The following is a 13,714-nucleotide window of genomic DNA, read 5'->3' on the forward strand; positions in this document are numbered from 1 at the left end:
TTTTATTTTACATCTCAGGATATACATGTTGTTGGCTGGCACTGGTGGTTTAGGGGTTTGCCTATACGTCACTTATATATAACTGATACTGGTGCAGTCCGAAGTGCAATTATTCTAAAACATGTTCGTTCATTATTTTTTTTCCGCGTTTCATTACGGTTTAAACATGGTATGAAAATAATGATATTTACTAGAAAAGAAATCAGAGTTGCATTGTTTTGTTCCTATTCGGTAATGACAACTTTTTCTATAATCAACAATATTGATCTGAGAATTTTTGAAACAAAATATTACATGTAGTTGATTAAAATTATGTATGTTATTTTCATTTGATAAAAGTTAAAGCCTAAAATTATCTTGAAAACGATTTCAGTTTACTGGATTACAACTGCAAATGGCCAACACAAGAGACTCCGAATTGATGTATAGAAACTGCCCATAATTGTCACTCTTTTGAAAAATATTTTGATAATTTTCGTTTTAATATTTGTATTGCCATTTTCTATTGCTACCACAAATCACAACATTCTATTAAGCAAACAATTTCGATTTTGGTTGTTTAATCCACACATTACAAATACAGTACAATAAATGTACATTTTACTCGCCACCAAGTTTTGGTTAGGTAGCAATCTAGAAGACACTTTTATAGATGTTTCCCGCTTAATAAGCTAATTAACTTCGACTGAATGCTAGATTTCTTGTAACCGAAAATAAGAAGGAAAGTGTTAACTAAAAACAGAATTAATCGCCATATATATAAAGTAATGCACACGGTGTTAGCCATGTTTTTGTATTAGGGTGAATACGCTTTAGAACTTTGAAACTTTACTTTAGATACAGAAAACTAATTTGGAAAGTTCTTTAACGACACTTTTATTAGTGTGAAATTGATCTATATATAGAGTATTTTTCCCTCTTTAAAACCATGTGGAATGGCTAAAGTTTCTTATATCGAGCTGCTTAGAATTTTAAAACAAAGTTTATTTGCAGACCGACAAACCGATTTAATTTTCATTTATTTTGAATAGTACAATTTTTTAATTATGTACTTTTCACTTTCAACGCTTTTTTCGTAAACAATAAGAGTATATATTTATTCAGAAGACTTTATTTGCAATCCCTTTTACCTTTCGATGTGTGGTATCACTTGAATGATCGGACTACTACAGCGCCTTCGATCAATTTTCGGGAGCACTCGTCACTACGTGGACTGCCGTCCGCAGTGATACTCTGTCCTACAAGCCAGGGCAATCCAATTAACAATATCCACTATCACTAAAGACTTTGTTAAATCTCATATATGTATATTAATCATATAAATACATTATTAATTTTTTTGGTTTGTTATTAGTTTTCATTTCTCCCCTTGCACCATTCCGTAAATTATATAATTTCTTCTCATTCATTTGAATTTATCTTTTGGGTTTCAACCGTAGATTGTGAAAGAGTCTACTTTAATAATAATAAAAAAAAAATATTACAATAACAGCATAACGTATAACGTAACTCAACTATCAAAGTAGATAGAATAGAACAGAAAATACATATTAATTAATTAAACCACTGCACTTAGGATTGTTCCAGCCAGCTGCCGCAAACTGAATCGGAAACGGAGCTAGCGCCAGAAGACTGTCATCTCTTCACTCCATCTATTCATCCGAAATGGTACATCGCTCATCAAAACGTCACATTTTACAGGTCGTCCTTCGTATATCCCACAACTCTTAGACGCAGACCAATTTCATGATCGTCCGCAGGTGGGCAGGTTGACGCGGAAGAACACATTAAGTTCGATGAGGGAGGCGAAAACCATGAAGACCAGATACATCACCAGACAGGCAGTGCCCACCTTCTTGTCCAGCTTAAACTTGTTTGTGGAGAAGGTCAGGTAAAGCAGGAACAGTGTCGACAACAAAGTGATCGCCGAGTACTCCAATCCGGCGGAGTTTATGGCCACGTAGTTTTGGCCTGGTTGGATCGGGAAAAATACTGCTTTGATCAGCCAGGGAACCCCCAGGCACAGCAGGATATCGAAGGTGTTTGACCCAATAGAGTTACAGATTCCCATCGATCCGTGACCTTTAACAGATAATTGAATAAACATGCCTTTCCAGATATTACTAGTCCACCACTTACCGCGCTTCGCCACAATAACACTAGACACCGCTTCAGGAACACTGGTACCAGCTGCCAGGAACGTTATCCCCATCACCGAGTCAGGAATCTTTAGTGTGTCTCCTGTGGAGAAATATAGATACATTTAACGGAGAAGACGTTTAGTTTGTGAAATCGTCGTTTATATTATATATTATATATATACTATATGTAATATACAATATAAGCGACTTTTATGATTTTAACATGTATCTTACCAATTATGGTTATCATCCACGCAACTACATAGGAAAGCGATCCGATCCAAACTATGCACATGATGAAGGTCAGTGGGAAAATCTTATTGTTTTTGGCCTTCTTGCAGTCAGGAATGGCAATGCGAAATAGCAGATGGATCGGCCAAATGATGAGCCAGGTAAACTGGGAAAAGCAGCTCTTGTCCTTCGGGTATGTGAGCAGCGAGTATCCCTCCTCCTTACGTTCCTCGTCAGCGCCTGCTACGGCCACCTGAGATTCTGCCTCGGCACCGTCTATTGGTGCCATCTGCACAATGGCCCCTGGTGCTGAACCAACTGCTCCACCTCCTCCTCCTGCTCCGGCACTGTGGGTGGTGCTCAAAGTTGTGGTCATGGTCGAGGTGGTTATCGAAACGGTGGTGGTACCGGTTCCGGCTGTGCTTGTGGCCTTGGCCTGTTCATTGTTAAGTCCTCCGTTTAGCTGTATGTTCGCCATGTTCTGACAAATGCGGTTTTCCACGAGCTCTGTGGGAGTGCGTTTTAGAGAACATTAATATCAGCTATTAGTTGTGCTCTGAAAGCGGGTGCGTGGGTGAGAGGTTGGGGGTCAGACATTAGGAATAAGAGGTGGGCAGTATTGGCTAGTGTAAATTGGAAATGGTGGTGTCGTGTGTACCTGGTTCCTTCTCGTTGCTGTTCTTTGTATGTATGCTGCAGTTGGAGGACCGGCTGCGAGAACGAGCCTGCTTGACGCCACCTGTGTAGTGTCATGAAAGTAAGGTATTGCGTATATGATGTATATATGCATATATATATATGCAGCTTGTAGTAGCTAAATATTGTAATACGGTACTCAAATTTAAGACCCAAATATCTACCTTGTATAGTTCCCGAGATATATATGCTACATACTTTCAATTCAGTAGTACATTAGGGGTATACTTTTCAGATTCAAATTACTTAACTAGATGCAGAATGAATATTAACCTAAATTTCTATGTATCTATGTACATGCGGAGAAGTATTTACTTTCAAATTGTTAAGCGATGTAACGGGTATCTAATATTGATGGTGTTCGACTGCAATAAAAGTATGTAATAAATAGAAGGAAGCTTTTCCGACCCTTGAGCAAGGATCATCACCCGAGCCAATCTGACCATGTCCGTCTGTACGTATAAACTTTAATATATGGAACTACCGGAGTTAAAGTATGCAAATTTAAAAAAAGTATCACATCGTCTTCTTGCACTATCTTTTAGCTGAGGGAACCCAATAGTCGGAGAAGTCGACCACAGTGGTAGGTATCTAATGTTCAAAAGGGTAAGGTAGATTCAAAGAAAATTATGCAACAGGTAGAGGGAAGCGTTTCAGACCGTATAAGGTTGATGTATAAACATATATGTTCGTGATCAGGATCACTAACCGTCAATCTGCCTATCCGTATCAACGCTCGGATCTCGGGAACTAAAAACTTAGAAGTTGTAGATAGGGAGTGCGTGTTTTAGTAAAGACTTCACTCAATTTTCATCGCTGCGCGAAAATAATTTGGCAAAACTTTCGAGGCCACATTTTTAAAAAGTTATTTTATGGTTTTATATTTTCTTACTAATCTTCCCAATTTATATGGATGATTTTAACACGCTCACTCTAATATATAATCTGTATAATTTACTGCTCGGTTTGTAAATGTTTATTTGTAAAATTGTTTATTTTATAAAATTTGGTGCCCATATTTAAAATAAAAATTAGTTTAATTATCTAATACTAGACATATCTATTTAATAAGTCTCTGTTTTTGGAAACGAATAAATTTGTAATTTAAACAAAAAATCAAAATGTATTACTTTCAACTAATTTTTTTTTTCCAAATTTGTTATTAAAATGGTTTGGTAATATGCATGCAATATGGTATGGGTATGGTCAGAAAGGATTCCGCATATCGATCAACATGGGCATGACAAAAATCGAGAAATGAAAAAATTCCAAACATGGCTAGAATGGCTTGGCTAGTGATCCTATTCGACAGTATATATAGTTATAGTTATAGATATAGTTAGTTATATAGTTATAGTTAGCCAAGGCTGACACTTTGGAACAACTGTTCCGCAAGGGTATCACTCACCTTTGGCGCACTTTTGGAAAGATTTGTCGAAATACATGACCGCAAGATAGACGGCATACAGGGAGACCAGGATGAGGGCCTCATACCACTCGACGCGCTCGTCGTGCATCACACAAATGAGAATGGCCACTGTAACTCCGTATGCGATGCTGTCCCGCGTAAGTGGCCACCAGTCCAGGGGTATTGTCTGGATTGCATTTCAGGAGGGGATTAGGAAATAGCTGATTATGCAAAATAGACTTGCCATGCCAGCTCCGATTCCGCAGCACGCGGCCACTGCCAGGATGTTGAATACCGCCGATCCGACAATCGTGCCCACTCCGATGTCGCCCTCCGTGATAAAGGTTCCTATCACGTTGACAAATAGCTCTGGGGCGGAGGTGGCCGCGGCCATGAACGTGGCACCCGCCACATCATTGGACATGTTGAGTGCTAGATTAGTTAAAAGTGATAGTATGCGAGCATTAGCTTTTCAAAGTGGACTTAAGAATCACTGCACACCTACCTGCACATATTTTCTCAACTGCTGGCACAAAGTACTCATCACACACTACGGCTAAGGCTACAAATAAATATAAACTGGCTATAACATGAAGTACAACAGCACCAGACTGTCTTTGCGCCTCCGAGAACAGGTCTCGGGGGAAGTCATCGATGGCGGGCTGAGTGCAATTTATATCTGCAAGATATGCCAAATTCAAAGATTACTTCTTGGATGTTAGTTTCAACACTTTAGAAATTAACATTAACTCATAGTACCTAAACAAACTAAACAAACTTATGCTTAACCAAACCATCAAAACATTCATTTCGGTAGCCTAGAAAGATTGAAAGTTTGAGCTATTGGGGTCGGTTGGGTGAATGTCCAGGTTTATTTTTTTGCATTGTTGTTGCAACGCAACGTTGTTTTTAATGTCCTGATATAATTTTATCTGCGTTGAACAAGCTGCGTTGAACAAAGCCGATAGCTGAGCGTATTAAATAGTTAATAAGTTAGTAAGTTTTATGCTGCCATTTCAAATAAAGAAAGCTATGAGGCCAACCTCTGCCGTAAAAAATTCTCAAAATGTACTAAATCTTGTTTTGAGAGTATCATTCGACCGGAGCATCGGATTTTAAGTCATGTTACAATCAGTTTCTCGTTTAAGCAATAGTTTTTTATACTATTTTCTGGATACATAATCTGCACTTTATAAAATGTGCTCATTTACACTGTGCCCTCTCTTTTGTTTAAAACATTTAATTGTCGCACAGTCTTTATTTCTTATACCCGTTACTAGTAGAGTAAAATGGTATACTATATTCTTTCAAAAGTATGTAACAGGCAGAAGTAAGCGTTTCCGACCATATAAAGTATATATATTCTTGATCAGGATGAACGCCGAGATAAGAGCTAGAAAGTTAAGATTCAGCATACAGATTCTAGAGACAAAGACGCAGCGCAAGTTTATAGACCCCACAAGCCACCCAAAGTTGCCGAGCTCACATTTCTGAACCATTTCTCGAAATTTTTTCATAATTTAATTAGTCTTGTAAACTTTTTGCCACGCCCACTCTACCGCCCTAAAGCCGCCGAACCGGTCGCTTTCACACTTTGGAACAATTTTTAAATTTTGTCTCATTTTACTCGCCAAAATCTATCAATATCGCAGAAAAATTATGAAATTTCGCGTTCGAATTCACACTACCTGAGTAACGGATATCTGATAGTCGGAGAACTCGACTATAGCATTCTCTTTTGTTTCGCACTACCTTTGCGTGGCGTGTCCCTCATAATGTTTGAAGTAAATTTGAGCAAATTTAAGCACTGTCAACCATTCGGCAATAATCCGGCTTGTAGGTAATTTCGTAAAGCGAGAGTGTAATTACCATATATAGTAGAATTTAAAATCATTTTAATCGTAATACAACTTGTCATCTGAACTTTTTTATGTCGAAGATGCGATAGTCGATTATTTCTTTAACTAATCAAAAGTGTTTAATTTTCTTAACTGCGAGTTTTGAATCTAATAAACAAAGTCTTAAGCTAAAAAAAAAAATGAATAGGAAAAATGATATTGATGAATTACAAAATCGGAAAATATGAAAAAAAAATCATTTTTTAAAAGGGTGTGTCGTGTCGTTGCTGGAAAAATGAAACCCCGAGTTGACAAAGCTTATAAGCAGCTATTCTCACAATAAATAAGTGGCTTGCAATTAAACAGAATTTTTAATAATATCATAGGCCCTTATCTAAACTTCGAAAAAGAATAAAAATCACTTGGTTTGCGCACATTTCATGCTGCACTGCAACAAATTTTCACCGAACAAAAAAAACGCTTCAGAAGATCGGGGAACAAGGGCTTCCGAATTGCCGAATTATTCCGACTGCCTCGTCTTTCTATTTTTGTATATCACAAGTCGGAGTCTCAAGCGTTGATAATGAACTAAACCAGCAGAGCTGCAAGAAAGACCATAAGACTGGCGCGATCAGAATCCAGAACGTGGCACCCAGTACCTCACACCCCAGGAATCGAAACTCAAAACAGAAGCCGAAATGGAAACTGCACGAGATACAGACACAATTACACCAGATACTCATACAAACGCAACACGAGCAGCAAGCTACAGATACAAATACATCTGCTGGTTCCAGAACATAAGGCGAACTGGAACCGAAACAAAAATAGAAGCCGAAGCCCAGCTTTTTTATCATCGTAGCTCATAGATACATTTGATCATCGATCAAAAATGCGACGGACCTCCGATCCAAATAACGATCGGCAGCGGAAGCGATAAATTCGCCTTTGATGTCATCAAATTGTATTGCAAAACAAAAAACCGATAAAACCTCATCCGAAGCTTTAAATTGAAACCGAAAACTATGCCCCAGCTAAAAACTGAAAACATATCAACACGCGGAAAAATCGTATATTAAATTCCTATTTGTGCACTTCACATGCAAATTATTGTTACTTTAGTTTGAAATCCAGGAAACATCGACCGTTAAAAGTATGTAAATTACTGCTAAATGTCTTTTTTTACTTTAATAAAAAGAGTTTCTGCTATAGTTTTATAAAAAATGTTAAATCAGTTCTATATAATTCGCAAAAATCAAATTAAAATTATTAATTCATTTGTATATTATATTTCATTGTCTCTTACTTCGAATACTTAATCAATCAAAACTAGCATTTTTACATAATTTGTGTCTCATATATGCAAATATTATATTAAATATTTAATCAAAATGTATTTTTATTTAAACAAATTATTTTGGCTCCTATTTTAAGATTAATGCCGTGAAAATAAATAGCATAGAATAGAAGGGATGTACAAATAACTATAACACTTCGATACTTAAAATGTAAATGTAATATTGAGATATCAATTTCAATCCTAAATCGGGCGTCTAAATACTTATTCCACATAGAGCGCCTCATGGTAATTTATAAGAATGTTGAATTTTTTTCCATGCAGAGTACCTAATTCGGCAGCCGGTACCGAGAACAAGGAGCAATATACAGACTTCAATCCGCAAATTAAAACAATAAGTGCTAACTAAACGCAATGGCTAAACTCACTTGCCGCTCATAATGACAATCGATTGAGCTACATAAGTTGATAGAGACATAAAGAAGATACGGGCATAGATATTGCGGTGACCGTAGGTCGAAATACAAATATACATATGTAGGTACAATGTAGGCACTCTGCAGCACGGTAACTGTGGACTTGCGCAAATAAGTTTCAGCATCACTATCATCTTTATACCATAACCCCTTAAATTGAGATCTCAAATCTACCCAACAATTTAAAGATAAACGGTTCTTGCGTTCCATTTTTGTACATTCTGTATGTTCGCATTAAGATTTTGTAACTTCACAAATAGGGCTTAGAAAGCATCAATGAGTACTACCTAAACACACATACACTTCACCCCAGAACCAAGGAAATGTAGCATAGTGTAATTAAATACCCAGAGAAAGTAGTCAGCCAAGTATATGACAGGCTATTGTACATCTGACCCAATCAAACAAAATTAGCTTTGTTTCGTTCGGTTCGGAAATCATCAGATTGTGAGCTTTTGATCTGACGTTAACACCGGGGTTAATGATTGCCATTAGTCTTGGAGAATTAATTTAAGCAATTAGCTGAATTTCGGACAATAAATATAGTGCTCCGGGCTCAAATAGGCAAAATTTGGACACCAACAATAAACAAATTGTAAAATTAATATGTACAGAAAATAACTTAAAGGATCTTAGGTTTTCTCCTCTTCTCAATTTTGAGTCTCTTTATGCGCAATGGACCCCAGTCCGATGTAGGACTTGGTGCGTAGAAATACAACAAACATAAATTTATACCTACTATATATTTATACCTATCTATATAGAAGTGAAGACTCACATGCACGATTGACGGACACAGAAAGTCGGAGCCCGGGGTCAATTGAGACAAACGCATTTTGTAACCGCCAACCCGCATAATGCAATGATGCTTAATAAACATTTACAGAGTTCCCTAGTTATAGGAAATGAACCAGCTCTGCTCCACAGCACAAGGGAGGAGGAGTGTTAATGATAATCAATTTAACAATCAATTTAATGATAACAGAAATACATTCAATCAGAGTAAATTAAGTTAACTTTAATTGAATAAGCGAAGCATAAACAGTAAAAGCGTATCGATTTCGTGCAATTTTCCGCGATTGAACTCTTTGCATTTATTACAATATGTGAATCTAAAAAAAGTCAACCAAGTGAATGGAGCTATTCAGAAAAGGTACTCAGTCTTATTCGTTCTTATGCAACTATAGTCTTCATTAAACGCCTATTTGAAATATATAAACTCTAAGCAATGTTTGCACTACCAAAATTGTAATTAATCATTCTGGCAAACAAACACATAAAATTTCAAACAATAACAATCAAACACATAACAATCTCTCCGGCTTTCCTTGCAGAAAAACAATATTTTTGTTTATTTTTCACAGCAATCAAACGCTGTCAAAAATGCAAAATAGATTGAGCTCTGTGTAAAAGCGCCCTCTTGTGGTCAGGTCATATCGAATACGAAAATATGAGCAACGTTTTGTCACGTCTCATTTGCCAAATGCCACCAGTAAACTGCTCCCGTATTTACTTGGATTTGTAATATTATTATAATATTTGTAATATAAATATGTACAATTTCCTAGTAAGTCCGGTCATATCGTAAACAGGTCTTTTCTGAGGAGATCTGTAGGTATATACTTGCACGGTAGAAATTTGATGTAAAGATATTTTTAAAAAGTAATGCTAGAAATCCGCCTTCCACCGCCTTTGCGCCTTTGCGCCTTTGCTATTTTAATTTTCAGCTTTCGATCAATTACTCAAACTCAAAGCAAAATAATAGTAAATGCGAAATGGAAGACTTCATATTACGTATCCGCATCATTGTCACAATTGTTTTATAGACTTACTTGAAGCACATCGCCGTTCAAACCACACAAAAAGGTCTGTACTAACCATGTGTCTACCCATATGTAAGTTTATATCTGATCATAAGTAAGGGAAATCAGTGTGACAATGCGTATTAATATGACTTTTGTGTTTCGTTTAAAGAAACATTTTCTAAACGATCCATGCTTTGTGACTTTTGTCTGTGTATATTCTTTCCCATTTTTAGTTAGTTAGTCTTACTTGGTGCTGTCTCCATATTTTTTAGAAGTGAGTTTACCTGCACCCAAGACAATAGTTCTGACAAAAACAGGAATAAGGTTGAATCTGATGCGGTTTAGCTTCAAAAAGGCCAAATATATATTGGTTTCTTTCAAAAGTATGCAACGTAGTAAAGAAGTCACTAGCAACCATTTCAAGTAAATGCATATTATTGAGTATCAACAACCATGTCCGTCTATCCGTCCGTCCGCTTCTATGCAATCTCATTTCTCAATTTTGGGGCTGTCTGGCTTCCATAGAAAACAACAAAGAATGCAATAGCCGAGTTCCCCGACTATCAGAATGCGAACACGAAATTTAACAATTTTTCGATAGAAATTAGTGAATAAGATGAGAAAAAATATCTATAATGCAATTTTACCGGTATATATAATCGTCAAGTTCCAGACTTTCAGAAATTCTGTTCCCAGTTCTTTGTTTAGTAAATAGACTACATAAAATAAAATCGCGTACTCCAGATACAAGCTTACGTCCGAAGAATACTACCAGATACCAGTTGAAGTTATATTTCTTTTTAATCTGACCGCCGGTACTCACATAGCAGTCATACGATACTAGGTTCCTTCTACCTAACTTTTCCATGATTAAGCAAACAAAGAGAGTGAGAAGTTAATAGTACATATTTTTTGTACGTTATTCTGTGAAAATACCTATATGAGGAACATTGCGCATACGCCCCATGCAGCTAACGATTTGTTGGTCACATTAACGTTGCGCGAATAAATGGAAGATATAAAATGGTATAAATGAAAACATTATTAAGAAGAAAGAATGCTATAGTCGAGTTATCAGATACCCGTTGCTCAGCTAGTGTGAATTCATAATTTTCTGGTGTATCGATAGATATTGGGGAATAAAATAAGAAAAAATTTTAAAATTTTTTCAAAGTGTGAAAGCGACCGGTTCGGCGGCTTTAGGGCGGTAGAGTGGGCGTGGCAAAAAGTTTTTTGGGAAATCGATAGAAATTTCCAAGACTAATGAAATTATGAAAAAATTTCGAAAAATGGTTCAAAAATGTGGGCGTTAGAGTGATCGTGGCAACATGGGTCAACAAGTTCTGAGAGCTGAGTCTTTGTCTCTAGAATCTGCATGCTGAATCTTAACCTTCTAGCTTTTATAGTTCCTGAGATCTCGACGTTCATACGGACAGACGGCTATTGAAACTATATACTTTATATAGTCGGAAACGCTTCCTTCTTTCTGTTACATACTTTTCAGCGAATCTAGTATACTCTTTTACTCTACGAGTAACGGGTATAAAAACGAAACAGTTTTGGTTATCACTATGCATAGTAAATGTCATTAAGGTTCACTTAATGAGCCAATTTAGACAATTGCTCCACATGCCATAGTTTACGCGCTCAGACACACACACATGCTCTCACGGGGAATAAAGAGATCCGCATACACACACACACCCGGAATTTTAAGGCGTACATAGATATGTGCATGCACTTGTGTATGCGTACCATTGTGCAGGTACATACAAATGTACATATAGAGGCCTATGACGTCAGTGCACGCACAAGTCCACTTAATTGCATTGCATCAAAATTATTTGACGCCTAATTGATTTATTAAACTTGTTTCTATCTTTTTTTGTCGCAGTCGCACAATATGTTAAAAGCAACGGAAAATAAACTTAGCATAATCTACGATGAACGTTATTTGTCAATTAGTTAAAAGGCACTTTTGTAGTAAATTATAAACTTATCTGTGGCTCTCGATCTCAATATTGTCTCATGTTTTCCATTCGTAAATAAATTGGTTAGGGTCACTCAGTCGGACGGAAATAGTGGTGCTAGCTTAACTTGATTTGACGCTTAGTGTTAGCTAAGTTTTGGCTTAGTCACTAGTTAGTTCTGTTAGTTGTTATGTACCCGTAGTGCTGCTAAGACCCCAATAGTCTTCCATTGCTGCACGGTGTTGTAGTGGTGATGGACACTCGTAAACTGCGATGCGCCGTTGAAGCCGAAGCCTAATCTGAATCTCAATCTCAATCCGCACTTCAATGGTGTTGATTTTCTCTATTCTTTTCTTTCCTTTCCTTTGCCGTTTCCTTTCGCGCTTTTACGGCTCCCGCACCTTTCTTTTCTTTTCTGTTCGACGCTATTTGTTTATTTTCCGATCCCCTCTCTCTTCGATCACCGACCCCTCCTCTTTTACTTCGGCTTGAGTTCTCTTTTCAGATAAGCTTAAGTGAGGCGGTGAGAGTAATCTCAATTTGCGCTAAAGATCCAAATGATCCACAATGGCACGTAGAATTGTGGGTGGTGAATGGCGGAGCAGAGGCAATTGGGGCACTTACAAACACACTAAAACTCTGCCACGAACGGACGAACACTCCCTCACTCACACGCACACGATTTCACCTCGGCAACACGGTCATGCATCTCATTTCTTTTTAAAATTGGGCAACGTGTGGAATGCGATATTTTCTTCAGAGCTGTGATAACCAGAAACCCTATACATACATAAATTCGTTTCCTTCGTTTTTTTGTCTGAATTGGTTTTTTATTTTGAGCCTGAATCAAGGGTATAACACAAAGTAACAAAAACTTTAGCTAAGCAATTCCTGTTCTTTTTATTTTGGATTTTATAAAATTTGTGATAAGGTTTTATCAGCTATCGATGTTATCAATCTGAATATTATATTATTTAAGATGATTATATATTGATTGTTCCAATATTTGTAAGAACCGGTGCTAAGCACACATATAAGTGCGTTATAGGCATTTGTGGTTTTAAAAAGTAATAGATATACTTGGGTTTCTTAAACGTTTCAAGGGAGTACTGACTTAAGAAAGCATTATTTAGTTTCGAAAAGTTAACATTTTTAATCCGTTCACAAGCATGTGTATTTATGGGTAAGCCCATATCCCCATAAATATTATATATTATTTAACAAAATAGACACATTTGTAAGATAAACGATTTTATAAGTAACATGTATATAAGCTCCCCAGTTCACCTTTTATTATGACCAGCCGAAATCGCCAACCCTGCACATATGGATGCTAAGTTTATTTTTTAACCTAAGCGTCTAACCCAAAAGTAAAACTTTTATGGTAGTGGGGTAAAATAAAGACGAAAGAAAAAACAAAATAAATATGGTAACTATCCACCACGTTTTCTTATCCTTACTGGATACCATCGGTGATCCGAAATTTAATTTACAGGAAAGGAGTCACGAAAAATGTTTGGAAATGAAATGAAACAATCGACCTTGTTTGACTGAAAGTTCATACAACCCAAAACTAGTATATATGTGAAATCTATCTATCTATCTATCTATCTATCTATCTATCTATCTATCTATCTATCTATCTATCTATCTATCTATCTATCTATCTATCTATCTATCTATCTTATCTATCTATCTATCTATTATCTATCTATCTATCTATCTATCTATTCTATCTATCTATCTATCTATCTATCTATCTATCTATTTCTATCTTCTATCTATCTATCTATTATCTATCTATCTATCTATTTTTTTTTATCTATTTTTTTTTCTATTTATTTTTTTCTTT

The 13,714-nt window shown here is 36.5% G+C and overlaps 1 protein-coding gene across 4 annotated transcripts; it reads right to left on the reverse strand.

Annotated features, from left to right (window-relative positions):
* Nucleotides 1-1,440: 1,440 nt before the first annotated feature.
* On the reverse strand, nucleotides 1,441-12,267 carry LOC6740290 (sodium/potassium/calcium exchanger 3). 4 transcript variants are annotated; one of them, XM_016172239.3, is made up of 8 exons: nucleotides 12,059-12,260; nucleotides 4,982-5,155; nucleotides 4,721-4,908; nucleotides 4,477-4,663; nucleotides 3,031-3,111; nucleotides 2,376-2,879; nucleotides 2,140-2,241; nucleotides 1,441-2,082 (listed from the first exon to the last, which is right to left on the reverse strand). In XM_016172239.3, exons 1-8 carry the CDS (start codon nucleotides 12,090-12,092, stop codon nucleotides 1,745-1,747), a joined length of 1,608 nt encoding a protein of 535 aa, XP_016022801.1. In that variant the 5' UTR covers nucleotides 12,093-12,260; the 3' UTR covers nucleotides 1,441-1,744. The 4 variants fall into 4 exon arrangements, with proteins under 4 accessions (XP_016022801.1, XP_016022800.1, XP_039154188.1 ...); XM_016172238.3 differs by lacking the exon at nucleotides 12,059-12,260 and adding an exon at nucleotides 6,750-6,995; XM_039298254.2 differs by lacking the exon at nucleotides 3,031-3,111 and having other exon boundaries at nucleotides 12,059-12,267.
* Between the last annotated feature and the right edge of the window lie 1,447 nt (nucleotides 12,268-13,714).

Source organism: Drosophila simulans, unplaced genomic scaffold, assembly GCF_016746395.2.
Source record: "Drosophila simulans strain w501 unplaced genomic scaffold, Prin_Dsim_3.1 Segkk5_quiver_pilon, whole genome shotgun sequence".
In the NCBI taxonomy this organism is placed as follows: domain Eukaryota; kingdom Metazoa; phylum Arthropoda; class Insecta; order Diptera; family Drosophilidae; genus Drosophila; species Drosophila simulans.

What these genes read in the sequence shown, in the direction of transcription:
- LOC6740290 (XM_016172239.3), bottom strand. Translation starts at nt 12,092, where the DNA reads ATGGAAGACTATTGGGGTCTTAGCAGCACTACGG. An exon ending in AGTTGAGAAAATATGTGCAG is followed by an intron (nt 4,909 to 4,981) that starts GTAGGTGTGCAG and finishes TAACTAATCTAG; the next exon opens with CACTCAACATGTCCAATGAT. An exon ending in TTTCCAAAAGTGCGCCAAAG is followed by an intron (nt 3,112 to 4,476) that starts GTGAGTGATACC and finishes GACACTACACAG; the next exon opens with GTGGCGTCAAGCAGGCTCGT.